We start from the raw sequence: 26,902 nt of genomic DNA, 5'->3' as shown, positions 1-26,902 counted from the left end.
CCAAAGAAAGCAGGAAAGATCTAAAATCAACACCCTAACATCACAATTAAAAGAACTAGAGAAACAAGAGCAAACACATTCAAAAGCTAGCAGAAGGCAAGAAATCACTAAAATCAGAGCAGAATTAAAGGAGATAGAGACACAAAAAAACCCTTCAAAAAATCAATGAATCCAGGAGCAGGTTTTTTGAAAAGATCAATAAAATTGATAGACCACTAGCAAGACTAATAAAGAAGAAAAGAGAGAAGAATCAAATAGATGCAATAAAAAATGATAAAAGGGATATCACCACCTATCCCACAGAAATACAAAGTACCATCAGAGAATACTATAAACACCTCTATGCAAATAAACTAGAAAATCTAGAAGAAATGGATAAATTCCTGGACACATACACCCTCCCAAGGCTAAACCAGGAAGAAGTTGAATCTCTGAATAGACCACTAACAGGCTCTGAAATTGAGTCAATAATTAATAGCTTACCAACCGAAAAAAGTCCAGAACCAGATAGATTCACAGCCGAATTCTACCAGAGGTAGAAAGAGGAGCTGATACCATTCCTTCTGAAACTATGCCAATCAACAGAAAAAGAGGGAATCCTCCCTAACTCATTTTATGAGGCCAGCATCATCCCGAAACCAAAACCTGGCACAGACACAACAAAAAAAGAGAATTTTAGACCAGTATCTCTGATGAACGTTGATGCAAAAATTCTCAATAAAATACTGGCAAACCAAATCCAGCAGCACATCAAAAAGGTTATCCACCACAATCAAGTCAGCTTCATCCCTGGGATGCAAGGCTGGTTCAACATACTCAAATCAATAAACACAATCTATCACATAAACAGAACCATCAACAAAAACCACATGATTATCTCAACAGATGCAGAAAAGGCCTTTGACAAAATTCAACAGCGCTTCATGCTAAAAACTCTCAATAAACTAGGTACTGATGGAACATATCTCAAAATAATAAAAGCTATTTATGACAAACCCACAGCCAATATCATACTGAATGGGCAAAAACTGGAAGCATTCCCTTTGAAAACTGGCACAAGAAAGGGATGCCCTCTCTCACCACTCCTATTCAACATAGTGTTGGAAGTTCTGGCCAGGGCAATCAGGCAAGAGAAAGAAATAAAGGATATTCAATTAGGAAAAGAGGAAGTCAAATTGTCCTTGTTTTCAGATGACATGATTGTATGTTTAGAAAACCACATCATCTCAGCCCAAAATCTTCTTAAGCTGATAAGCAAATTCAGCAAAGTCTCAGGATACAAAATCAATGTGCAAAAATCACAAGCATTCCTATACACCATTAACAAACAGAGAGCCAAATCATGAGTGAACTCCCATTCACAATTGCTGCAAAGAGAATAAAATACCTAGGAATCCAACTTAAAAGGGATGTGAAGGATCTCTTCAAGGAGAACTACAAACCACTGCTCAATGAAATAAAAGAGGACACAAACAAATAGAAGAACATTCCATGCTCATGGATAGAAGGAATCAATATTGTGAAAATGGCCATACTGCCCAAGGTAATTCATAGATTCAATGCCATCCCCATCAAGCTACCAATGACTTTCTTCACAGAATTGGAAAAAACTACTTTAAAGTTCATATGGAACCAAAAAAGAGCCCAAATTGACAAGTCAATTGTAAGCAAAAAGAACAAAGTTGGAGGCATCATGCTACCTGACTTCAAACTATACTACACAGCTACAGCAACCAAAAACAGCATGGTACTGTTACCAAAACAGAGATATAGATCAATGGAACAGAACGGAGGCCTCAGAAATAACACCACACGTTTACAACCATCTGATATTTGACAAACCTGACAAAAACAAGAAATGGGGAAAGGATTCTCTATTTAATAAATGGTGCTGGGAAAACTGGCTAGCCATATAGAGAAAGCTGAAACTGGATCCCTTCCTTACACCTTATACAAAAATTAATTCAAGATGAATTAAAGACTCAAATGTTAGACCTAAAACCATAAAAACCCTAGAAGAAAACCTAGGCAATACCATTCAGGACAGGCATGGGCAAAGACTTCATGACCAAAACACCAAAAGCAATGACAACAAAGCCAAAATTGACAAATGGGATCTAATTAAACTAAAGAGCTTCTGCACAGCAAAAGAAACTACCATCAGAGAGAACAGGCAACCTACAGAATGAGAGAAAATTTTTGCAATCTACCCATCTGACAAAGGGCTAATATCCAGAATCTATAAAGAACTTAAACAAATTTATGAGAAAAAACACAAACAACCCCATCAAAAAGTGGGCAAAGGATGTTAACAGACATTTCTCAAAAGAAGACATTTGTGCAGAGAACAAACATGAAAAAATGCTCATCATCACTGGCCATCAGAGAAATACAAATCAAAACCACAATGAGATACCATCTCACACCAGTTAGAATGGCGATCACTAAAAAGTCAGGAAACAACAGATGCTGGAGAGGATGTGGAGAAATAGGAATACTTTTACACTGTTGATGGGAGAGTAAACTAGTTCAACCATTTTGGAAGACAGTATGGTGATTCCTGAAAGATCTAGAGCTAGAAATACCATTTGACCCAGTCATCCCATTACTGGGTATATACCCAAAGGATTATAAATCATACTACTATAAAGATACATGCACATGTATATTTATTGTGGCACTGTTCACAATAGCAAAGACTCAGAACCAACCCAAATGTCCATCAATGATAGACTGGATTAAGAAAATGTGGCACATATACACCATGGAATACTATGCAGCCATTAAAAAGGATGAGTTCATGTCCTTTGCAGGGACATGCATGAAGCTGGAAACCATCATTCTGAGCAAACTATCACAAGGACAGAAAACCAAACACTGCATGTTCTCACTCATAGGTGGGAATTGAACAATGAGAACATTTGGACACAGGGTGGGGAACATCACACACTGGGGCCTGTCGTGGGGTGGGGGTCAGGGAAAAGGATAGCATTAGGAGAAATACCTAATGTAAATGACGAGTTAATAGGTACAGAAAACCAACATGGCACATGTATACCTATGTAACAAACCTGCACGTTGTGCACATGTACCCTAGAACCTAAAGTATAATTAAATAAATAAATAAATGTCAGTTGTCATTGTTCTTATTATCTGATTCCTTTTCACCAAGTCACCTTCTTGTATGTTCACTGTTATGTTCACTGTCTTCTCTAACAGATTTTGTTAAAGGGGAGAGACCGCACTGACCAGTCAAGTTTATGTCCCACCTAATGCTTTTAGGCATGTGGGTTTATACAGCAGTTTTTGAGAATTTGGTTAGTGTCAGTGAAACCCTGTGTGATGGTTAATTTTACATGTCAACTTAGCTGGGCCACAGTGCCAAGATATTTGGTCAAATATTATTCTGATGTTTCTCTGAAAGTGTTTTTTGGGTGAGATTAATGTTTACATCAGAGGACTTTGAGTAAAGCACATTACCCTCCATGATGTGGGCAGGCCTCATCTAATCAGTTGAAGGCCTTAATAGACTAGACCAAAGAGTGACCTGCCTCAGGCAAGAAGGAATTCTGCCAGCAGACTACCTTTTGATTTGAACTACAACTCTTCCCTGGGTCTCCAGCCTGCTGGCTTCTTTCAGATTCTGAACTTGCCAAGCCTCCACAATCATGTGAGCCAATTCCTTAAAATAAATCTCTCTCTTTCTCTGTCTCTCTCTCTCTCTTTCTCTGTCTCTCTCTCTCTCTCCATCCTGTTGGTTCTGTTTCTCTGGCAGATGCTGACTAATATACCCACTAAGTTTGAACAGCCCTAACCCTGAAAAAAATCAAGTTCAGAGACCTGCACAGCTGATCATCAGAGCAGAAGTCACCACACCGATAGTACTGCAAGCCTGTGAGCTTTGCATGAACAATCAACCAGCCTCCCTCCTCACACATCTACCATGCTGACCCTAAGAATAGATGCAAAACTGGAAGTGGGCCCGTATTGTGGTGGATGGAGAAAATCTAATGTGTGGCAATATCAATCAGTCAGTTCTCATATTGACTTGAGAGGTGAGGAATCTAGGAAAAACAGAAAGGAATTTCCTATGCCAAAATTACCATCAAGACTCAAAAAAAAAGTAGCCTTTCAGGTATATGAAGAAATGACAACACTCTAATTACTAATCAAAGCTTCCTGATTTAATGTGAGACACATCATTTTGAATAAAATTAACTGATGAAAGGATACATGGGGTAGAATTTGAGCTTTTGTTAAAGCATGCCCTGTGTATGACAAAAGCCTAGATGCCTTTGAAATAACAATCACACATTGGAGTTTTCCTAAGAGGGAAATAAGCTGGACACTATCTTACATTTTTTTTCTACAAAATTCTATGCCTATAAGCTTATTCCTGTTCACATTTAAAATAAAAGATAGGTCAGGCACGGTGGCTCACGCCTGTAATCCCAGCACTTTGGAAGGCTGAGGCAGGTGGATCACCTGAGGTTGGGAGTTCGAGACTAGCCTAACCAACATGGAGAAACACCACCTCTACTAAAAATACAAAATTAGCCGGGCATGGTGGTGCATGCCTGTAACCCCAGCTACTCAGGAGGCTGAGGCAGAAGAATCACTTGAACCCGGGAGGCGGAGATTGCAGTGAGCCGAGATCACACCACTGCAGTCCAGCCTGGGCAGCAAGAGTGAAACTCCGTCTCAAAAAATAATAATAATAAAAATAAAAGGTAAACAAAATTATTCAATTATCTGCCCTAAATTCACTGAACCTTGTAGCTTTCCTTCTCCACTTTATAGTAAACAGCACTGACACCAAGTAAGAAGCGCATTTCTGCTTGGGCACTACTGAGAAAAGTCACTTAACCTCTTGGGTCTCTCACTCACTCTCTTTTAAAATAAATAGTTTATTTATCTCAAAAGACTGCCGTGAGAAGCCAGCAAATGCTTATAGGAGGTGCCTTGACTGTATGGCAGGCAGCCATCTCTGATGATCTCAGATACTCTAAGAAAAACCAAAGTCAATACTGAGTAGGTCACTGGAGGCTTGAGTTGGTATTAACCCCTGCTGTTTCAAAATGTGTATGTCATCAACTGTGATTTTCTAAAAAATAAAACCTTTGAGGCAGCTTTATGCTTTCAGTTTCCTTTCAGGCCCTGTTTTATGCAAGATGTGAAAAAAAAAAAAAAAAAAAAACTAATGGAAAGAGCCCATTTCTCTCAGCAAATTATCCTGCACATGCCTGCCAATTAACATGTGGCCTTCCAGAAATTTTGACCATCACAAGCACAATACGCAGGAAACACAGAGATGCAGCAATGTGCTGCTGTGACAGCAAGGTTCTGGATGTGGAGAAGGTTGGCCAGCATCTGCCCTTTTCCTCTAGAAACTGCATTCTCCTGCAGGGCCCCAACTTGTTGTCCATCCTTCCTATTTCACTGTCCCGTCAGGACTCACAAGGTACGTTATCCTTGGCCTTCATATATTTTTCTGGGGCTCCAAGGGAGTGACGTCAATGAGGACAGACTCTAAAGAAGAGCAAAACAAGGAGGCCTGATCATCGCATCCTAGAATATAAATGTCCAGAAAACAGAGTAGAATTCAGTTACAAAAAGCTCCCCAGTCTCCTGTTCTTTCCTTTACCTTCCATGGCCAAGCAGCTTCGAGGGAGGCTCCACCAGGCATCAGCCTCTTCCAGGTTTACACCCCTCATGATGATATTGAGAGGTTGTGACTGGCCCACAGTTTCAGCGCATCTACTTTATGCAGGTGTGAAAACTGATCAGTGTGAAGCTGTCAGCTATTTTTTTATTGAGCAATTTGGAGGTTAAGAAAAGTGATAGAGGCCAGGCGCGGTGGCTTATGCCTGTAATCCCAGTACTTGGGGAGGCCAAGGTACTCGGGAGGCTGAGGCAGGAGAATCACTTGAATCCGAGAGGTGGAGGTTGCAGTGAGCGGAGATCGCGCCACTGCCCTCCAGCCTGGGCAACAAAGCAAGACTCTGGCTTAAAGAAAGAAGAAAAGGGAAGCGAAGTGGAGGGGAGAGGAGGGGAGGGAAGGGAAGGGAAGGAAAGGGAACTATTGATAACAAGTGTTGGCAAAGATGTAGAGGAACTGGAACTCTTGTACCTTGCTGGTGAAAAAGTAAAATGGTACAGATACTGTGGGAAACAGTATTGCAGTTCCTCAAAAAATTTAACAAATTAAATAAATTACTTAAATAAATTAGATAAATTACTTAAATTAAATAATTAATAACTCATTAAATAAATTACTCTATGATCCAACAATTCCACTTCTAGGTATATGCCCAAAAGAACCGAAAACAGGGACTCAAGCAGATATTTGTACACCTGTGTTTGCAACGGCATTACTCACAAGAGCCAAAACACAGAAGCAACCCGAGTATCCATCAGTAGATGAATGAATAAACCAAATGTGGCATATACACACCATGGAATATTATTCCGCTTGAAAAAGGAAGGAAATTCTGACAGCTGCTACAGTGTGAATGAACTTTGGAAACATTACCCTAAGTGAAGTGAGCTAGCTACAGCATGATTCCACTTATAGTAGGTACCTAAAGTAGCCAAATTCAGAGAGAAAGAAAGTAGAAAGTTGCCACAAGCTGGGGAGTTATTGTCTAGTGGGCACAGAGTTTTAGTTTGAGAAGATAAAAAAGTTCTGGAGATGCATGATGGTGATTGTTGCCAAAAAATATGAATGTACTCAAAGCCACCAAACTGTACCACTTAACTGAAAAATGATTACAAGAGGAAATTTTTGTTATATATTTTAAATTAAAAAAGAAAGATGATCCTTGTCTAGGGCAGTCCCAGTTTATATTTTTGGCCTGGAATACTTAATATTAGCAGCCCCTCTCCTCTTACTTAAGAACTTAAGTGACTATGTCCCAAACTGGACAACAGATAGTATAATCACTCTAAGATTAAATAACTATTCAGTATCATCTCGTTAGAATATGGCAGAGGTATGATTCTTATCCTCAAATCTGTCTGATTCCAGAGCCCACGTTCTTCACCACCACACATCCTGCAGAATTGCTAATGATGCTGCTCCCCGGCCTACATCAGGTTTGCCACTATTTATTGTGTCAACTCTGCTGACTTACATGGAGCACTGAGGTGCTACCTACTTAGTAAGAAACACTGGCCAGGCGCATTGGCTCACACCTGTAATCCCAACAGTTTGGGAGGCTGAGGCGGGTGGATCACCTGAGGTCAGGAGTTCAAGACCAACCTGACCAACATTGTGAAACCCCGTCTCTACTGAAAATACAAAAATTAGCCGGATGTGGTGGTGCATGCCTGTAATCCCAGCTACTTGGGAGGCTGAGGCAGGAGGATCACTTGAACCTGGGAGGCAGAGGTTGCAGTGAGCCAAGATCACGCTATTGCACTCCAGCCTGGGTGACAAGAGCAAAACTGTCACAGCAAAACTGCATCAGAAAAAAAGAAAAAGAAACATTGATTCTCTCTTAATGCTAATCAAAAGAAATGCTTATAAAAAAAAAGAAAGAAATGTTTACATATTTTTTAAAAAGGAGAACGGGGATGAGCAAAGAATAGAAACATCACAGACCGATGAACAGAACATCTTCTGGTATAATTCATGGATTTTAGTAATTGAATGGTGCAGTAGCATCAGGGCCATGTGATACGCAGTGCCCAAAGCAGGTAGATAGAAAACCAACACCAAAACCAGTCACTCCGTGACTCAGTTGACACAGGGTGAGTAATGATCAGCAAACACAGACCAGAGTGTCTACTCGAGGCAGGAAGCCAACATCCGCTTGGGAACTTTGTCTTTGACCAAAGAGGTCCCACTGATGCTCTTTCTAAACTCACTGGAGAGCCTGGAGTACTGTTTCTAGTCGTGCAGGTTTCTGGGTCACACCGACCTGAGCTGGGATCCCAATGCTCCCAGTCATTTCCTCCAACACTTTGTACCAGTGACAAAGTCTCTAATCATCTGAGTCAAAATGCCTCTTTCATAGGGTTACCGTGAGGATTCAGTATTTGTCTGGAGAACATGAAGCATGTTGCTTAGCATACAGGGTAATATTCTATAAATATTATTACCTAGAAAATAGAGTGCAAGAACCCTTGATTCTCAGATCCTAGTAAGCTTGTTTATTCTCTCCCTCCACACTGCCCCAAATCCTCTAAACACAAATAGTCACTAGCAAAGTAAAAGAAAGAATAAATGCATTCAATAATCCAGATAATCTGGACCTCAAAGAAAGAAGCCTTTGGAGGATCCCAAAATTATCTAGAGAATCGCTTCCCTTTTCCAGTTATTTTGCTCCTCCGTGGTTGGGGTAAAACTTGCAGTCCTATCTCCAAATGTAGCCAATGTTCACCCACTTCTGGAAAAATCAGATGGCCCCGAAAGAGTGGGCTTTGTCCAATTCTTGGGGACATATTGAGACACAGTAATGCAGAGCCAAACTGGAGTATCTCAGTTTCTGAGTGCTTAAGCATTATGTGGCTGGTCCACGATCAATTCAACCCCCTTTTCCCTGTTTCTCCCACCCAATATTCCAATCAACTCTGCTTTGTTGTCCCTTTTTGTATTCGGGACATGATAGGCTAAGTGTATGATCCAGACATTGGAGACAGCCCCTGGGAGAAGGTCTGTTCCTATCTTAAAACATTTTTAAGGAACTGTTTACAATGTCTGGCAATACCCTAGCAGGTAGTCTTTATGTACTGGGGGCAAATAAATTATAAATGAGGATCATTTATGTGTCTGCCTCTGTAGTTTTAATTTTTCACTTTTATTTTTAGTTGACATGTAGTAATTGCATGTATTTATGAAGTATTGCCTCTGTAGTTTTAAAAAAATAAAATTTAGCTGCTCCCAGGGGTTTGGCCAAGTGTGGTTTTCAGAGATCACTCCAGCCACACAAGCATCTGGTGACCATGTGGTTCCTGCTGATGAGTGACAAGCAGGCAGACACATGTCATGAGAGGTATATGCATTTGTCAGCATACAATTACTTAATAGCCTTAAAGGATAAGTGTAGAATTTCTATCACTCATTATGCCAAATAAACATCACCTATTTTTGAACCAAAACAGTACTCGAAAGGGTTTATGAGAATGATCTGATAGTTAGTGTATTAGTCCATTTTCATGCTGCTGATAAAGACATACCCCAGACTGAGAAATTTACAAAAGAAAGAGGTTTAATTGGACTTACAGTTCCACGTGGCTGGGGAAGCCTCACAATCATGGCAGAAGGCAAGGAGGAGCAAGTCACATCTTACAGGGATGGCAGCAGGCAAAGAGAGAGAACTTGTGCAGGAAAACTCCTCTTTTTAAAACCATCAGATCTCATGACACTTATTCACTATCAAGAGAACAGCATGGGAAAGACTTGCCCCCATGATTGAATTACCTCTTGCCATGTCCATCCCACACCATGGGGGAATTCAAGGTGAGATTTGAGTGGCGACACAGCCAAACCATATCAGTTAACATATATCTCCTTAACCAAAAATGTAAAAGCAGCCAGTCACAGTGGCTCATGCCTGTAATCTCAATGCTTTGGGAGGCCAAGGCAGAAGAATTGCTGGAGGCCAGGAGGTTGAGGCTATCATGAGCTATGATTGCACCTCTGTACTGAAGCCTGGGCAACAGAATAAGACCTTGTCACAAAAAAAAAAAAAAAAATTTAAGGCTTTTTTAGCAGAGTCAAAATGTGAAAGCTATGTACAAACTCCTAAAGGAATTGCCAAACCATAGAAAGAGGCACTAAAACAGGTCAGAGAACACTAAACAAAGCGAAGAAGGGATGGAACAGAGTAGAATGAAAAATTTTGGAGGTAATAAAACAGAAGCCCAGGAAATAAGTCTTAACCAGCTGCAATCACCATGGAAAAGCATAACTTGGGAAAAATGTGTGTTGTGCCTGGAAACACTTCCTGAAACGTGGTCACCATCCTCAGACCAAATGTAGCTGTCATCCCACTGACATGAAAATCCCTTTCGTACCCATTGGCACCAACAAGACACAGAGACAGGCTTATGAGCAAATTTTGCTTATACATTTTGAAATCTATATTGAGTCACAAACAATATCTGTTCCTTTCTCTCCATTTCAATCCTGATACTCATTATATATCTCTGGAGTCACAAAGCCAGATTCAAATCCTGCATCCAAACTCAACAGCTGTGTGCCCTTGGATAAGTTGCTTAAAATGGAAATAATAATGGTGCCTGCTTCAGTGAGTTGTTGTTAAAGAGGACACAGTTAACATATGCAAAGTGGTTAGAACAGTGCCTGGCACTATTTTCATTATTATTAATATCTTAGAGAATAAGTTCACTCAGTATGATTACAATTATTAAATAAATAATAAGTTGTATCCATATTTCATTAACAATTATTAAGCTCCCTAGAGCAGAGCACGTTATGTAAAGTACAACTACTTTAATGAAAATGAACATAAGGATAATGATTTAGGGACATTGAGGCTGTTTACTACTTCTTAGGCAAACATAATGTACTTTATGGCATCATTCAAAGACAAGAACAATAATTTTTCCACTACTTAGAGGTTTGCAAATGCATCATTTCTTCTGCTGAAGGTCTGTTTTCCATCAGCTCCAGAAGCCTTATGTAAATGAAGGTGGATTCTGTCTATGAGATTTAAATAATGTTGTTTCGTATTTTTTTGACACCAAATGACTTTAAGCTCATGCCTTTGTTTCATTATTTGCTCTTCTATATATATATTTTTTTTCCTGACTTTTTTTCAATTTGGAACCCTGTAGATTTAGCCTTAATTATTTGTGGTCCTTCCTCCACCAGCTTCAGATTCCAAGGAGAATGCAGATAGTACATACACTGTCTTGAATTTATTTGTCATCATTCAGTGAATTCCAAATATGGACATTCCTAGGTCTTTTGTGCTGTTGCTACTCAAGGAAAAACATTATGTTCCATTTTTCTTAATACCTTTCTTGAGCTTCTAAATTGTATAATACAAAAAATATCTAGGGTTCCTTGTTCCTTAGTAAGTGAAATTTGATTTTCTTCCAAAACCAGAATTCTTTTTTTTTAATTAAAATCTGTACCAATTTTATCCTGTGTGGAAAAGAAAATAAGCAATAGTAATAAATATGGAACTCATTCAAAGTTAAAACAACCCCCCTCTAGCTTCCCACTTTCACCTGCTAAATCAATGGTGAGTTCATTTTTCAATTATCTTGGACAAAACAACAATAATCATAACTAGTAGTAGTCTTTGCTATAAATGTCTTTACATATCAATAGCTCATAGGCATATTTTATTTTATTTTATTTTAAGCTATCTCCTACTGGGAAAACATATTTGCTTAGCTGGCATATTTTTTAATTGAGTTATTTGAAAATCTGGACATTTTATACGAAAATCTGGATTTTCAGCTTCTTTTGAAAAACTAAAAATTCCAGTATTTGTGGGTCCACATTCTTAACATGGCGAGTGGGTTCACATTCTCAACATGGCAAGCAGCTATCTAGAGCTTAACAGCTGCTGCCATTAAAGCCAGTATGAGTTTCCAATGCCATTCAACATGCGGGGTGAAGGGCAGGGAGTGCCCACTTCCCTCACTGATGTTATTGCCTAGTTCCCGGAGAGATCTGAGATTGCAACCTCTGTTCTCCACCTTGAAGTGTTTTTCCTAGTTTCCCAAGAATGAAGTGATATGGTTTGGCTGTGGCCCCACGAATCTCACTTTGAATTGTAATTATCCCTACATGTTAAGGGCAGGGTCAGGTGGAGATAATTGAATCATGGGAGCAGTTTCCCCCATTCTGTTCTCATGGTAGTGAGTAAGTCTCACAAGATCATCGCTTCTCGGCCTTTTGGCTAAGATCAAGTGTAAGTCTCACAAGATCTGATGCTTTTATATATACAGGTCCCCTGCACAAGTTCTCTTGCCTGCCGCCATGTAAGACACGACTTTGCTCCTCCTTTGCGTTCTGCCATGATTGTGAGGCCTCCCCAGCCATGAGGAACTGTGAATCAATTAAACTTCTTTCCTTTATAAATTATCCAGTCTTGGGTATGTCTTTATTAGCAGCATGAGAACAGACTAATACATGAAGGACTGTCACAATTCCAACATTTCAAATGCACATACTTTGATCCAACAATTCTACTGAAAAAACTGTGGAAGGTCATAAAAATATATATGGATGTCCACTACAATATTGCTTCCAACAGGAAAAAAATAAATCAACCTAAATATCAATAGGAACTGGTTGAATAAATGATGGTGAATCCATGCAAGAGAATACTAGAGAGTTCCCTAAAGCAAAAAAGTAAATCTAAGCATATTAAAATGGAAATATGTCCAAATTATATTAAGTGGGAAAAAAGCAAAGTACAGAACAGTACATAATATGTGATCCAAATCTGTAGGGAAAATGAATTTTAACATTTTAGAAGAAAACATAAGCAACTTTTTTTTTTTTTGAGATGAAGTCTTGCTCTGTTGCCCAGGCTAGAGTGCAGTGGTGCGATCTTGGCTCATTGCAACCTCTGCCTCCCAGGTTCAAGCAATTCTCCTGCCTCAGCCTCCTGAGTAGCTGGAATTACAGGTAAGTGCCATCACACCCAGCTAATTTTTGCATTTTTAGTAGAGACAGGGTTTCACAACGTTGGTCAAGCTGGTCTCAAACTACAGACCTTGTGATCCAACCACCTCAGTCTCCCAAAGTGTTGGGATTACAGGCGTGAGCCAACATACCCGGCAACATAAGCAACTTTTAAAAACTACATTACTTTTAGACTTTTAAAAGAAGAAAGTGGACAGGCACAGTGGCTCACATCTGTAATTCCAGCACTTTAGGGGGCCTAGGCAGGTGGATCACCTGAGGTCAGGAGTTTGAGACCAGCCTGACCAACATGGTGAAACCCCGTCTCCACTAAAAATACAAAATTTACCAGGTAGTTAATTAAAAATTAGCTGGGTGTGGTGGCGCATGCCTGTAATCCCAGTTACTCTGGAGGCTGAGGCAGGAGAATCGCTCGAAACCAGGAGACGGAGGTTGCAGTGAGCTGAGATCGCACCATTGCACTCCAGCCTGGGCAACAAGAGTGAAATTCCGTCTCAAAATAAAATTAAAAAAAGAAAGAAGAAGAAGAAGGAAGCACTATGAAAAGGATTATTTCAAATAATTTCATGCATAATTATCATCACATCTTCATGTTACTTATTTGACTGTCTGTCTTGGTAACAGAGTTCCTGTTCCTCTACAATCAAGCCTGATTTTATTTCCTAGGCAAGAGGAAGAGGTTATTACAAGATGGCTGAATAGGAACAGCTCCAGTCTGCAGCTCACAGCGAGATCAACTCAGAAGACGGGTGATTTCTGCATTTCCAGCTGAGGTACCTGGCTCATCTCATTGGGACTGGTTAGATAGTTGGTGCAGCTCACAGAGGGCAAGCTGAAGCAGACTGGGGCGTCGCCTCACAGAGAAAAGCAAGGGGTCAGGGAACTCCCTCTCTTAGCCAAGGGAAGCTGTGAGGGATTGTGCTGTAAGGAACGGTACACCCCAGCCCAGATACTATGCTTTTAACATGGACTTCACAACCTGCAGACCAGGAGATTCCCTCGCGTGCCTACGCCACCAGAGCCTTGGGTTTCAAGCACAAAACAAGGTGGCCGTTTGGGCAGACACTGAGCTAGCTGCAGGAGTTTTTTTTCATACCCCAGTGGCAGTGGAACACCAGCGAGACAGAACCGTTTACTCCCCTGGAAAGGGGCTGAAGCCAAGAAACCAAGGGTTCTGGCTCAGCGGATCCCACTCCCATGGAGCCCAGCAAGCTAAGACCCACTGGCTTGAAATTCTCGCTGCCAGCACAGCAGTCTGAAGTCGACCTGGGATGCTTGAGCTTGGTCGGGGGAGGGGCATCCGCCATTACTGAGGCTTGGGTAGGTGGTTTTTCCCTCACAGTGTACACAAAGCCGCTGGGGAGTTTGAACTGGGCAGAGCCACCACAGTTCAGCAAACCCAGAGTTTGCTATAAACCCAGTCTTTAGCCAGACTGCCTCTCTACATTCCTCTTTCTGGGCAGGGCATATCAAAGGCAGCAGCCCCAATCAGGGGCTTATAGATAAAACTCCCATCTCCCTGGGACACAGCACCTGGGGGAAGGGGTGGCTGTGGGCACAGCTTCAGCAGACTTAAATGTTCCTGCCTGCTGGCTATGAAGAGAGCAATGGATCTCCCAGCACAGTGCTCAAGCTCTGCTAAGGGGCAGACTGCCTCCTCAAGTGGGTCCCTGACCCCTATGCCTCCAGAACTGGAGACACCTCCCAGCAGGGGTCAACAGATACCTCATACAGGAGAGCTCCTGCTGGTATTGATGGGTGCCCCTCTGGGCGAAACTTCCAGAGGAAGGAACAGGCAGCAATCTTTGCTGTTCTACAGCCTCTGCTGGTGATACCCAGACAAACAGGGTCTGCAATGGACCTCCAGCAAACTCCAGCAGACCTGCAGCAGAGAGGCCTGACTGTTAGAAGGAAAACTAACGAACAGAAAGGAATAGCATCAACATGAACAAAAAGAGCATCCACATAGAAACCCCATCCTCAGGTCACCAATATCAAAGACCAAAGGTAGATAAATCCACGAAGATGAGGAAAACCAGTGCAAAAAGGCTGGAAAGTCCAAAAACCAGAATGCCTCTTCTCCTCCAAAGGATCACAACCACTTGCCAGCAGGGAACAAAACTGGACAGAGAATGAGTTTGACAAATTGACAGACGTAGACCTCAAAAGGGGGTAATAGCAAACTTCTCCAACCTAAAGGAGCATGTTCTAACCCAATGCAAGGAAGCTAAGAACCTTGAAAAAAAGGTTAGGAGAATTGCTAACTACAGTAACCAGTTTGGAGAAGAACGTAAATGACCTAATGGAGCTGAAAACCACAGAAGAAGAACTTCATGAAGCATACACAAGTCTCAATAGCCAAATCGATCAAGCGGAATAAAGGATATCAGAAATTGAAGATCAACTTAATGAAATAAAGCATGAAGACAAGATTAGAGAAAAAAGAATGAAAAGGAATGAAGAAAACCTCCAAGAAATATGGGACTATGTGAAAAGACCAAATCTACGTTTGTTTGGTGTACCTGAAAGTGACGGGGAAAATGGAACCAAGTTGGAAAATACTCTTCAGGATATTATCCAGGAGAACTTCCCCAATCTAGCAAGACAGGCCAACATTCAGATTCAGGAAATACAGAGAACACCAAAAAGATACTCCTCGAGAAAAGCAACTCCAAGACACATAATTGTAAGATTCACCAAGGTTGAAATGAAGGAAAAAATGTTAAGGGCAGCCAGAGAGAAACGTCAGGTTACCCACAAAGGGAAGCCCATCAGACTAAGCGGATCTCTCTGTAGAAACCCCACAAGCCAGAAGAGAGTGGGGGCCAATATTCAACATTCTTAAAGAAAAGAATTTTCAATCCAGAATTTCATATCCAGCCAAAATAAGCTTCATAAGTGAAGGAGAAATATAATCTTGAACAGACAAGCAAATACTGAGAGATTTTGTCACCTCCAGGCCTGCCTTACAAGAGCTCCTGAAGGAAGTACTAAATATGGAAAGGAAAAACCGGTACTAGCCACTGCAAAAAACATACCAAATTGTAAAGACCATCAACACTATGAAGAAACTGCATCAACTAACAGGCAAAATAACCAGCTAGCATCATAATGATGGGATCAAATTCACACAAAGCAATATTAACCTTAAATGTAAATAGGCTAAATGCCCCAATTAAAAGACACAGACTGGCAAATGGGATAGTCAAGACCCATCAGTGTGCTATATTCAGGAGACCCATCTTACATGCAAAGACCCACATAGGCTCAAAATAAAGGGATGGAGGAATATTTACCAAGCAAATGAAAAGCAAAAACAGCAGGGATTGCAATCCTTGTCTCTGATAAAATGGACTTTAAGCCAAAAAAGATCAAAAAAGACAAGGAAGGGCATTACATAATGGTAAAGGGATCAGCACAACAAAAAGAGCTAACTATCCTAAATATATGTGTATCCAATACAGGGGCACCCAGATTCGTAAAGCAAGTTCCTAGAGACATACAAACAGACTTAGAAAGAGACTTAGATTCCCACACAATAATAGTGGGAGATTTTAACACCCCACTGTCAATATTAGACAGATCAACAAGACAGAAAATTAACAAGGATATACAGGAGTTAAACTCAGCTCTGGAGCAAGCAGACCTAACAGACATCTACAGAATTCTCCACCCCAAATCAACAGAATATACATTTTTCTCAGCACCACATCACACTTATTCTAAAATTGACCACATAATTGGAAGAACACTCCTCAGCAAATGCAAAAGGAAAGAAATCATAACAGTCTCTCAGACCACAGTGCAATCAAATTAGAACTCAGGATTAAGAAAGTCACTGAAAACCGCTCAACACATGGAAACTGAACAACCTGCTCTTTAATGACTACTGGATAAATAACAAAATTAAGGCAGACATAAATAAGTTCTTTGAAACCAATGCAAACAAAGACACAATGTACCAGAATCTCTGGCACCCAGGTAAAGCAGTATTTAGAGGGAAATTTATAGCACTAAATGTCCATAGGAGAAAGCAGGAAAGACCTAAAATTGACAACCTAACATCACAATTAAAAGAACTAGAGAAGCAAGAGCAAACAAATTCAAAAGCTAGCAGAAGACAAGAAATCACTAAGATCAGAGCAGAACTGAAGGAGTTAGAGACACAAAAAAACCCTTAAAAAAAAATCAATGAATCCGGGAGCTAGTTTTTTGAAAAGATTAACAAAATAAATAGACCACTAGCAAGACTAATAAAGAAGAAAAGAGAGATGAATCAAATAGATGCAATAAAAAATGATAAAGGGGAGATAACCACTGATCCCACAGAAATACAAACTACCCATCAGAGAATACTATAAACACTTCTATGCAAAGAAACTAGAAAATCTAGAAGAAATGGATAAACTCCTGGACACACACACCCTCCTAAGACTAAATCAGGAAGAACTCAAATCCCTGAATAGACCAATAACAAGTTCTGAAATTGAGGCAGTAATTAATAGCCTCCCAACCAAAAAAAGCCCAGGACCAGATAGATTCACAGCCGAATTCTACCAGATGTACAAAGAGGAGCTGGTACCATTCCTTCTGAAACTATTCCAAATGATAGAAAAAGAGGGACTCTGGCCTAACTCATTTTATGAGGCCAGCCTCATCCTGATACCAAAACCTGGCAGAGACACAACAAAAAAAGAAAATTTCAGGCCAATATCCCTGATGAACATCAACGTGAAAATCCTCAATAAAATACTGGCAAACTGAATCCAGCAACACATCAAAAAGCTTATCCACCACAATCAAGTCAGCTTCATCCCTGGGATGCAAGGCTGGTTCAACATATGCAAATCAATAAACGTAATCCATCACATAAACAGAACCAATGACAAAAACCACATGATTATCTCAATAGATGCAGAAAAGGCCTTTGATAACATTCAACACCCTTTCATGCTAAAAACTCAATAAACTAGGTATTGACGGAATGTATCTCAAAAGAGCTGTTTATGACAAACCCACAGCCAATATCACACTGAATGGGCAAAAGCTGGAAGCATTTCCTTTGAAAACCGGCACAAGACAAGGATGCCCTCTCTCACCACTCCTATTCAACATAGCATTGGAAGTTCTGGCCAGGGCAATCAGGCAAGAGAAAGAAATAAAGGTATTCAAATAGGAAGAGAGGAAGTCAAATTGTCTCTGTTTGCAGATGACATAATGGTATATTTAGAAAACCCTATTGTCTCAGCCCAAAATCTCCTTAAGCTGATAAGCAACTTCAGCAAAGTCTCAGGATACAAAATCAATGTGCAAAAATCACAAGCATTCCTAAACACCAATAATAGACAGAGAGCCAAATCATAAATGAACTCCCATTCACAATTGCTACGAAGAGAATTTAATACCTAGGAATACAACTTACAAGGGATGTGAAGGACCTCATCAAGGAGAACTACAAAGCACTGCTCAAGGAAATAAGAGAGGACACAAATGGAAAAACATTCCATGTTCATGGATAGGAAAAATCAATATCGTGAAAATGGCCATACTGCCCAAAGTAATTTATAGATTCAATGCTATCCCCATCAAGCTACCACTGACTTTCTTCACAGAATTAGAAAAAACTACTTTAAATTTCTTATGGAACCAAAAAACAGCCTGTATAGCCAAGACAATCCTAAGCAAAAAGAACAAAGCTGGAGGCACCATGCTATGCTACCTGACTTCAAACTATACTACAAGGCTACAGTAACCGAAACAGCATGGTACTAGTACCAAAGCACATACATAGACCAATGGAACAGAACAGAGGCCTCAGAAATAATGCCACACATCTACAACCATCTGATCTTTGACAAACCTGACAAAAACAAGCAATGGGGAAAGGATCTGCTATTTAATAAATGGTGTTGGGAAAACTGGCTAGCCATATGCAGAAAACTGAAACTGGACCCCTTCCTTACACCTTATACAAAAATTAACTCAAGATGGATTAAAGACTTAAACATAAGACCTAAAACCATAAAAATCCTAGAAGAAAACTTAGGCAATACCATTCAGGACATAGGCATGGGCAAATACTTCATGAATAAAACACCAAAAGCAATGGCAACAAAAGCCAAAATTGACAAATCGGATTCGTTAAACTAAAGAGCTTCTGCACAGCAAAAGAAACTATCATCAGAGTGAACAGGCAGCCTACAGAATGAGAGAAAATTTTTGCAATCTATCCATCTGACAAAGGCTAATATCCAGAATCTACAAGGAACTTAAATAAATTTATGAGAAAGAAAACAAACAACCCCATCAAAAAGTGGGCAAACGATATGAACAGACACTTCTCAAAAGAAGACATTTATGTGGCCCACAAACATATGAAAAAAAGCTCATCATCACTGGTCATTACAGAAATGCAAATCAAAACCACAATGAGATACCATCGCATGCCAGTTAGAATGGCTATCATTAAAAAGTCAGGAAACAACAGATGCTGGAGAGGATGTGGAGAAATAGGAACACTTTTATACTGTTGGTGGGAGTGTAAATTAGTTCAACCATTGTGGAAGACAGTGTGGTGATTCCTCAAGGATCTAGAACCAGCAATCCCATTTGACCCAGCAATCCCATTATTGGGTATATACCCAAAGGATTATAAATCATTCTACTAAAAAGACACATGTACATGTATGTTTATTGCAACACTGTTCACAAAAGCAAAGATTTGGAACCAACCCAAATGCCCATCAATGATAGACTGCATAAAGAAAATGTGGCCGGGCGTGGTGGCTCACGCCTGTAATCCCAGCACTTTGGGAGGCCGAGACAGGTGGATCATGAGGTCAGGAGATCGAGACCATCCTGGCTAACACAGTGAAACCCCATCTCTACTAAAAATACAATAAATTAGCCGGGCGAGGTGGCGGGCGCCTGTAGTCCCAGCTACCGGGGAGGCTGAGGCAGAAGAATGGCGTGAACCCCGGGGGGCGGAGCCTGCAGTGAGCCAAGATCGCGCCACTGCACTCCAGCCTGGGTGACAGCGAGACTCTGTCTCAAAAAAAAAAAAAAAAAAAAGAAAGTGTGGCACATATACACCATGGAATACTATGCAGCCATAAAAATGGATGAGTTCATGTCCTTTGCAGGGACATGGATGAAGCTGAAAACCATCATTCTCAGCAAACTAACACAGGAACAGAAAACCAAACACCACATGTTCTCACTCATAAGTGGGAGTTGAAAAATGAGAACACAGGGACACGGGGGAGGGGAACATCACACACCTGGGCCTGTCAGGGGGCGCAGGCCTAGGGGAGGGATAGCATTAGGAGAAATACCTAATGTAGATGACAGGTTGATGGGTGAGCAAACCACCATGGCATGTGTATACCTGTGTAACGTGCACATTGTGCAGATGTATCCCAGAACTTAAAGTATAATTTTTAAAAAAAGATGGAGAAGAGGGAGAAGGGGAAGAAGAAGGAGAGGAAGAGGAAGAAGAAGAAAAGAAGGAGGGGGAGGAGGAGGAGGAAGCTTCTGGAGGACCCATCACACCAACCCCAAGGACTGGCACAAAAAAGACACAATGGGCCACTTTAGAAGCTGTGCTTTTCGAGAGGGCTTTGTTGTTCATGTTCCTCTGCTGTCTTTTGAAAAGTAAAGATAAGTGGGAAGAAAGGTGGGAGCTCCTCCAGGGAGAACTGCCAAATTCAGCTTCAAATACCTTTTCCAGCTCCTTTCACATTTGCATGGGGCCCTGGTGAAAGAGAGAGACAGAAAAAGAGAAAGAGAGAAAGAGACACTATACATTATTTCCGTATTGCTGTTATTGCTTTGGGCAGAGTCAGGGAAGAAGAGGAAGAAAAGAGAAGAACTGACTCTGTTTTCAACTAGCAGAAACCTTAACTGGTTAATATAATACAGGAGTGTGAGAATTTGTTCTTTCCACTAAAGAGAAAACAAGGCCACGCATTGCCAATTATATGCTCAGAAAGGGCAGCCAGGGGGTGCAGTTCTTGGCAGCAGCAGGATTTATGACTTGCCTTCAGCGTTGCCCATCACAGAGGGGATTTTTCTGGGGACATGGGCAGCCAGAGGTAGTGGGTGCTTGGTCACTAGTGGGATGCTACACAGCAGCCACTGAAGGAGTCCCAGTCCACCCTTCCTCGGGCCTCAAGAGCAGAGGCAACTGCCGGCCCTTCCCCCACCCTGTGATCCGCATCTCTAACCCCTCCAAAGCATCCAAGTCACATCAGAATAAAAGGACCGGGACACATGGCACTTCTAAAAGTTATCACCTCCTGCTAAAATACGGTTTTTTGGGGAAAAAAAAAGGTAGCAATTACCAAAAATAAAGAAACCTCGATAAGGAAAAGACAAGCTCCACAGCACCTCCACCTGCCCCTGGCTGCCAACGTACACACTAAACCCAACTATAAGTTTCCCTACCCTGCTCACTTCCTCTATACAAAGAAGCATGGAGTGTATATTTAATACAGGTTTCTCCTCAGAGGTAGCTGATGAACACAGAAGTCAGGAAACCTAACTCAAACATGACTTTTCAAAGAAAGGAGAAAAAAAGTATGATCCTCTTTGCTGTTTTTTAACTTACAGAGTTCTCTCTTTTTAATATTCTGGTGTTCTTAAATCAATCACTTTGGATTTAGAGTTATTGCGAGGGTTCAAGTCTAATCACAAGAAGTATCTCAAATATATAGTGGATACACTGCTGTCTGATCAATATGCACAATTTAAGGACCTTTAAAGAGGGAAAAAAAACTAATTCAGGCTTCACTAATTCAAAATTAGTGATAATGCAAAGTACCCTTCAAACTTCAGTCTGAATTAAGTAAGTGTGGCTTACTAAACAACTAGAAAGATTAGAGATGGATGGTTTAAGCCATTTAAGATGACAAACTATCTTCACACTCTTCAACAGCATTGCCTTGCATGTAATTTGTGCCATTAAGGTAGGAATTAGAAATGAGCCTTATCTCTATATCAAGCAGGTCAATCAAGACTAGCTATAATTAGCAACCAGTGATAATATATGCTGCTAAAATACCTGCCCTTCATTTCAAACATTTCATCCTTCATTCTTTTTGTTATTTCAAGGGGATCTTCTCAGGAATTACTATTTTTTACTAGGTAGCATCATCTGCGCACAGCAAGACGTCAAAACGTGCTCACCTCTGAGTCTTTGGCCTGCTGATTACGAATGACTATCAAATTGTACAGGGTTCTGTCGTCATCTGCCTCTGTGTGGGACACATCATGGGGCATACTCCATAAATTCTTCTCATCATCCCTCACCAGAGTTGCTCCAAATGAGGAATATGGATTGTTATCACTGTTGTATAAAAAAAGGAAAGATGGGGGTTTTACAATATATATAAAATGTTATATATCATATGCATGTAACATACAATATCAATTAAAACTTATACTATGTCATATATAAATATATTGTCAAAAAGGTCTGAATTGTCTTTAATAATTAAGCATAACATAACAGAGCAGTAAAAACAAACCAAAAATATAAATAAATCACTTTAAAAAGAACAGAGAACAGATGTACCTGAGCAAAGGTAATTACTACAGTTAAATATGAAATTCAGCACCAAGTACCCCAGAAGCTAAGACAACAAAGGAAATTCTTTTTTTTTTTTTTTTTTTCTTTGAGACAGTCTCGCTTCATCACCCAGCATCACCCAGGCTGGAATGCAGTGGCACGACCTCAGCTCACCACAGCCTCCACTTCTCAGGTTCAAGTGATTCTCCTGCCTCAGCCTACCGAGTAGCTGGGATTACAGGCGCCTGCCACCATGCCCGGCTAATTCTTGTATTTTTCATAAAGGCAGGGTTTTGCCGTGTTGGTCAGGCTGGTCTTGAACTCTTGGCCTCAAGTGATCTGTCCACCTCGGCCTCCCAAAGTGCTGGGATTATAGGTGTGAGCCACCGCGCCCAGCCAGGAATAGAATTCTTGTGTGATTAAAAGAAGAAAACCATTAATATGAAGGGATGAACATTTGACTGGCTCTGAGTTCAAGGAAGCATAGTAAACTTGGAGTACAATGATATATAATAGCTATCAAATTCCTTATGCCAGGAAAATTAAGTAATAAACATGCATACCCAGAGACTTTCAATAAACAAGGCAGAATGTTGAGTGAGAATTTCAGTTGTCCCGTTCTGTACATTTGTTTTATGATTTATGCCTTATAAGGTGGTACCTGGGTGTGGACTTATAGAGAAGATTAGTGACAGAGCATCACATCTGGGGCATGCCTGCACACAGCCCCAGTTAACTTCTGTAACCCCCAGTTGACTTCTGTGGGAAGGACAGGTAGGGGTCATACAGAAGCTATTCACTTCATCTAGTAATATGAATAAAGCACTGACCACATGCTAATCACAGGGCTCAATAAAATTGTGAGCAAAACAGACATCATCCCTGTCCTTGGACCTCACTAGAGTCTAGCATGGGAAACACATTAATGAATGATCATGTGACTATAAAATAAAAATTGTGTTAAGTGCCATTAAGTGGGAGCTCAGGAGGCCATGAGAACATATGCAAGCAGCTAAGAGAAAATCCTCACGAAGGCGGGCGTCAGCTAGGCGTCATGAAGAAGAGGTGCTGGACCTTTAAGTGGAAAAACAAGAACAGAGTTGCAGGCAGAGGAAACAGCATCTTCAAAGGCCTGGGGTGGAAGGAAACAGGAAATGTTAAGATGTCAATATGGGATGCTCAGAAGTTGGCACTAAGGAAATCTTGCAACAGGAAGCAAAGTGCCAGTCCCCAGATTGGGGTTCAGCAGCAGGAACCCACCCAGCTAGGGAGGGGCTCCAGCCCTAGAGTGATGAGGTACAGGTCAGACTGCCAATCACAGCCTCAAATTATGGAAGACAGGGCTGGGCACGGTGGCTCATGCCTGTGATCCCAACACTTTGGGAGGCAGAGGCAGGTGGATCACCTGAGGTCAGGAGTTCAAGACCAGCACGGCCAACATGGCAAAACCCCATCTCTACTAAAAATACAAAAATTAGCCAGGTGTGGTGACACATGCCTGTAATCCCAGCTACTCGGGAGGCTGAGGCAGGAAAATCGCTTGAACCAGGGAGGCAGAGGTTGCAGTGAGCTGAGATCGCGCCATTGCACTCCAGTCTGGGCGATAAGAGCAAAACTCCATCTCACAAAATAATGATAATAATAATAATAATAATAATAGGGACAATAACCAGGGCCCACTTACAAAAACTAGGGCAAAACGTGTGGACAGAATCTTGGAACCAAGGCCAGCAGGAGGCCAGCTACCTGAATCAGCATGGGGTTTAGAGACTGAATGTTCAACAGTGCTCCTGAAATCCTTGTGGCTGCAGGTCAGAAGTTTAGGGTCTAGAACTGAACAAAGTACCTGGCTGTATGGGGAAAGGTGCAGATGATGGGAAATCAGACACAGCTCAAGCACACTGTGCTCAGAACCACGCTGTTTTTACTGATTGATACCACAAAAGCTAGAACACAGGCAGCCCCACAGCCTGACTCTTCCTAAGAATGATGAACCAGTGAAAGAGGAGGAAAATGATGCCTTTGGGCCCTGCCCATGTGAACTTTTATGAGCATGTCAAATTCATTCATTTCATTCATTCCATTGTTTGTTTATTCGACAAATGTGGAATAAATGCCTGCTGTATACTGAGTACTGGGCTGGGTGCCATGGGCACATGAAGATAAATAGGACATTGTCTCTGCCCTTAACATAACTATAATGCAATGAGATCAGTACATTTTTTTTTTAAAAAGTATACACAGATTGTTGTAGGAACAAACAGGAAGAAGTGATATGTTATGTATGATGAGAAGGAAGTTCAAGAACTAACCAGACCTGAGGACTGAATTAGGCTTCCACCAGGAAGAGAAACAAGGGCAGAGTTATTCCCTGTAGAAGGATCAGCTCAAGCCAAAACAGTATATGGAGGCTTCAGGAGCCCACGGGGTTGGGGAATCAAAGTATTCCTGCATGACTGCAGCACGTGGTGCGTGGAGCAAGGAAAATGGAGGGACATGAAGAAGAAAAGGTAATGTGGGGTCAGACTAAAAGTAGTGCTGGTGTCCAAGCTTCATTCTGTGAACTGCAACATTATCAACAGGATTTTGAGCCATGTCAGGTCTGGATTTTAAAGAAATAACTCTGGGTGAAGGAAGAACAAGAAGATGGCTTAGGAGGGTGTCACAATCAACTGTCACACGGGGGTAGGTGTAATTTTCAAGCCATGCTCTTTGAGGTCCTGGTGTTAGGGGGCCTTGGGACCACAGTGGGGCAGGAGTAGAGAAAGAGATGGGCAGGGCTTCTCTGGAAGAGACAGAAAGAAGCCCACGAACCAACCACAACCAGAGCAACTTCTCCATTCAAATAGTCTTTGTTAGAGCTAGAAGGAAGATTGTTTGAGGTACAGGAAAAATGGGGTTCTACTGCTAAACAAACACATAATTTTGAACATTCTGATATTATGATTCAGATAAAAGTAAGTGAGGCTGAGAGCAAGGGAAATAGCAGTGAGAGTGGAAAAGAGGACCGATTCCAGCAGCATCAGAGAGGGGGTGACAGCAGCCCATGGTGGGAGGCACAGAGGTACCAGCAAAGGTGATGCCTTTAACTGCAACACATGGGGCAGAAGCCAAGGCTGACATTATGAGCCTGCAAGATGTTCAGGGAGATGTCGGGGATCTGGGTTTAGGAGCGAGGACAGGGCAAAGATCTAGATATGGGAGCAATACACAGCATTTCATGGCATCACAGAAGCAGGTCAGAGAATCAGAAGAACAGTCTTAGGGGATTAGGAGAGGGAAGAGAATAGGTGAGTCAAGAAAGAGAGATCAGGCAGGACAAAGAGGAATTCCAAAGAGCAGGTGGACACCAGGGAAGTGTCAATAACATGAAAGATGCTGACTCCAATTTCTTTCTGCAGCCAGTGATATGCAACCACTGCATAATATATTCAGGGCTTGAGCCAAGGGCTCCTGCATTCCACCCCTCACGTTACACAAGCATCTAAGGTAAGAAGGATGGGTGGCATTGGCCCACTTTGCAGATAGGGACAAGAATACTGCAGTGCTTGACTTCTGGGCCAGGCAGCCAGCTGACAGTCTCCCCAACATGAGTTCCTGGGTGGGGATCTCAGAGCAGCCACTGTCATATAACTCAACATCCAAATGCTGTGACAGAGATGCACTCACAGTGAAGCAGCTCAGATAATGACTACCTGTGTGGATGCTCCCTGTACAAACCAGCAGATTCCCCTGTGGCTTGTCCCCAGGATGCACTCTCCTTGAGTCACCCAGACCTGGCACAGATCTTCCACCGAGAGCTGCAACCATGGCTTCCAACATCACAATAACTGCACCTCCGGAGCAATGAAACCCTGGTACTTCTCCTGACATCGGTCTTCCATCTTCCCCTAGATGTGTTTCATTTCTATGTCTTGTCTCCTCAACAGGTGGGTCAGTTCCTATAGGGCAGGGGTTGTATCCAGTATTTCTTCTACATTTCTACATTTCTTCCCCACATCACATAGCAGGGTCCTAGGACACAGCAGTTGCCTTAAAAGTACTTGTCGAATGCAACAAACTGTGCTGTGATCCCAATCTGCTGAAGGAAATCCCAGACATAAGTCATGGTTACTGCCTTTTAAAAATTTCCCTAAAGCAGGAGCTTTAGAAAGGAGCCAGTATGTGCCTGAAAAATCAGTAAAAATAACATTAGACCATGAATAATCTAGCCACCTTTTACTTTACTAAGCCACAATTTATTTTTCCTATTTTAAAATGACGATCTCAGCTGCCTCCCTGGCCAATTCCCAACGCTCTCACAACCTCTGTCTCTGTCTCTCTGTCCCTCCTCTCTCTAGCTGTCTCTGTCTCTCTTTCCTCTCTCTTGCTCTCTCACTATCACTTCTTTTCCTCTTTCTTTATTTCTCCTCTCCTCTCTCTAGCTGTCACTGCATCTCTGTCTTTCCTCTTTTTCTCGCCTATCACATCCATCCACACACATACACATGCATGACTTCAGCCAGCATAAAACACTAGTCTCTCATCTTTAATCTACAAGCCCAAGTAAAGCTCTATAGGAAGGTCAACCCCAGCCTGTTTAGAAGTACCCATGTCTCCAGAAGGTGAGTGCCTCCTGGGTTCTCACCATATCTAGCCCTGCCCTAATTAGAAGCAGTGTTCCCCTAACAAGCCTCCAACTCTGCCTAGCCACTGATGTT

At 41.5% G+C, this 26,902-nt stretch overlaps 1 protein-coding gene across 3 annotated transcripts in view; it reads right to left on the bottom strand.

Moving 5' to 3' along the window:
- The window catches only part of MREG (melanoregulin), a 98,128-nt gene that overhangs the window by 33,786 nt on the left and 37,440 nt on the right, over positions 1 to 26,902 (bottom strand). For all 3 annotated transcript variants that reach the window (XM_058438591.1, XM_032754589.2, XM_032754587.2), the window contains exon 2: positions 21,821 to 21,980. In XM_058438591.1, the coding sequence (XP_058294574.1) occupies positions 21,821 to 21,980 (160 nt within the window). The remainder of the gene's footprint in view (positions 1 to 21,820; positions 21,981 to 26,902) is intronic.

The sequence above is a fragment of the Hylobates moloch genome, unplaced genomic scaffold, assembly GCF_009828535.3.
Source record: "Hylobates moloch isolate HMO894 unplaced genomic scaffold, HMol_V3 SCAFFOLD_1, whole genome shotgun sequence".
NCBI lineage: Eukaryota > Metazoa > Chordata > Mammalia > Primates > Hylobatidae > Hylobates > Hylobates moloch.
Note: the sequence above shows the minus strand (reverse complement) of the source record. Positions and strands in the feature narration are given on the sequence as shown.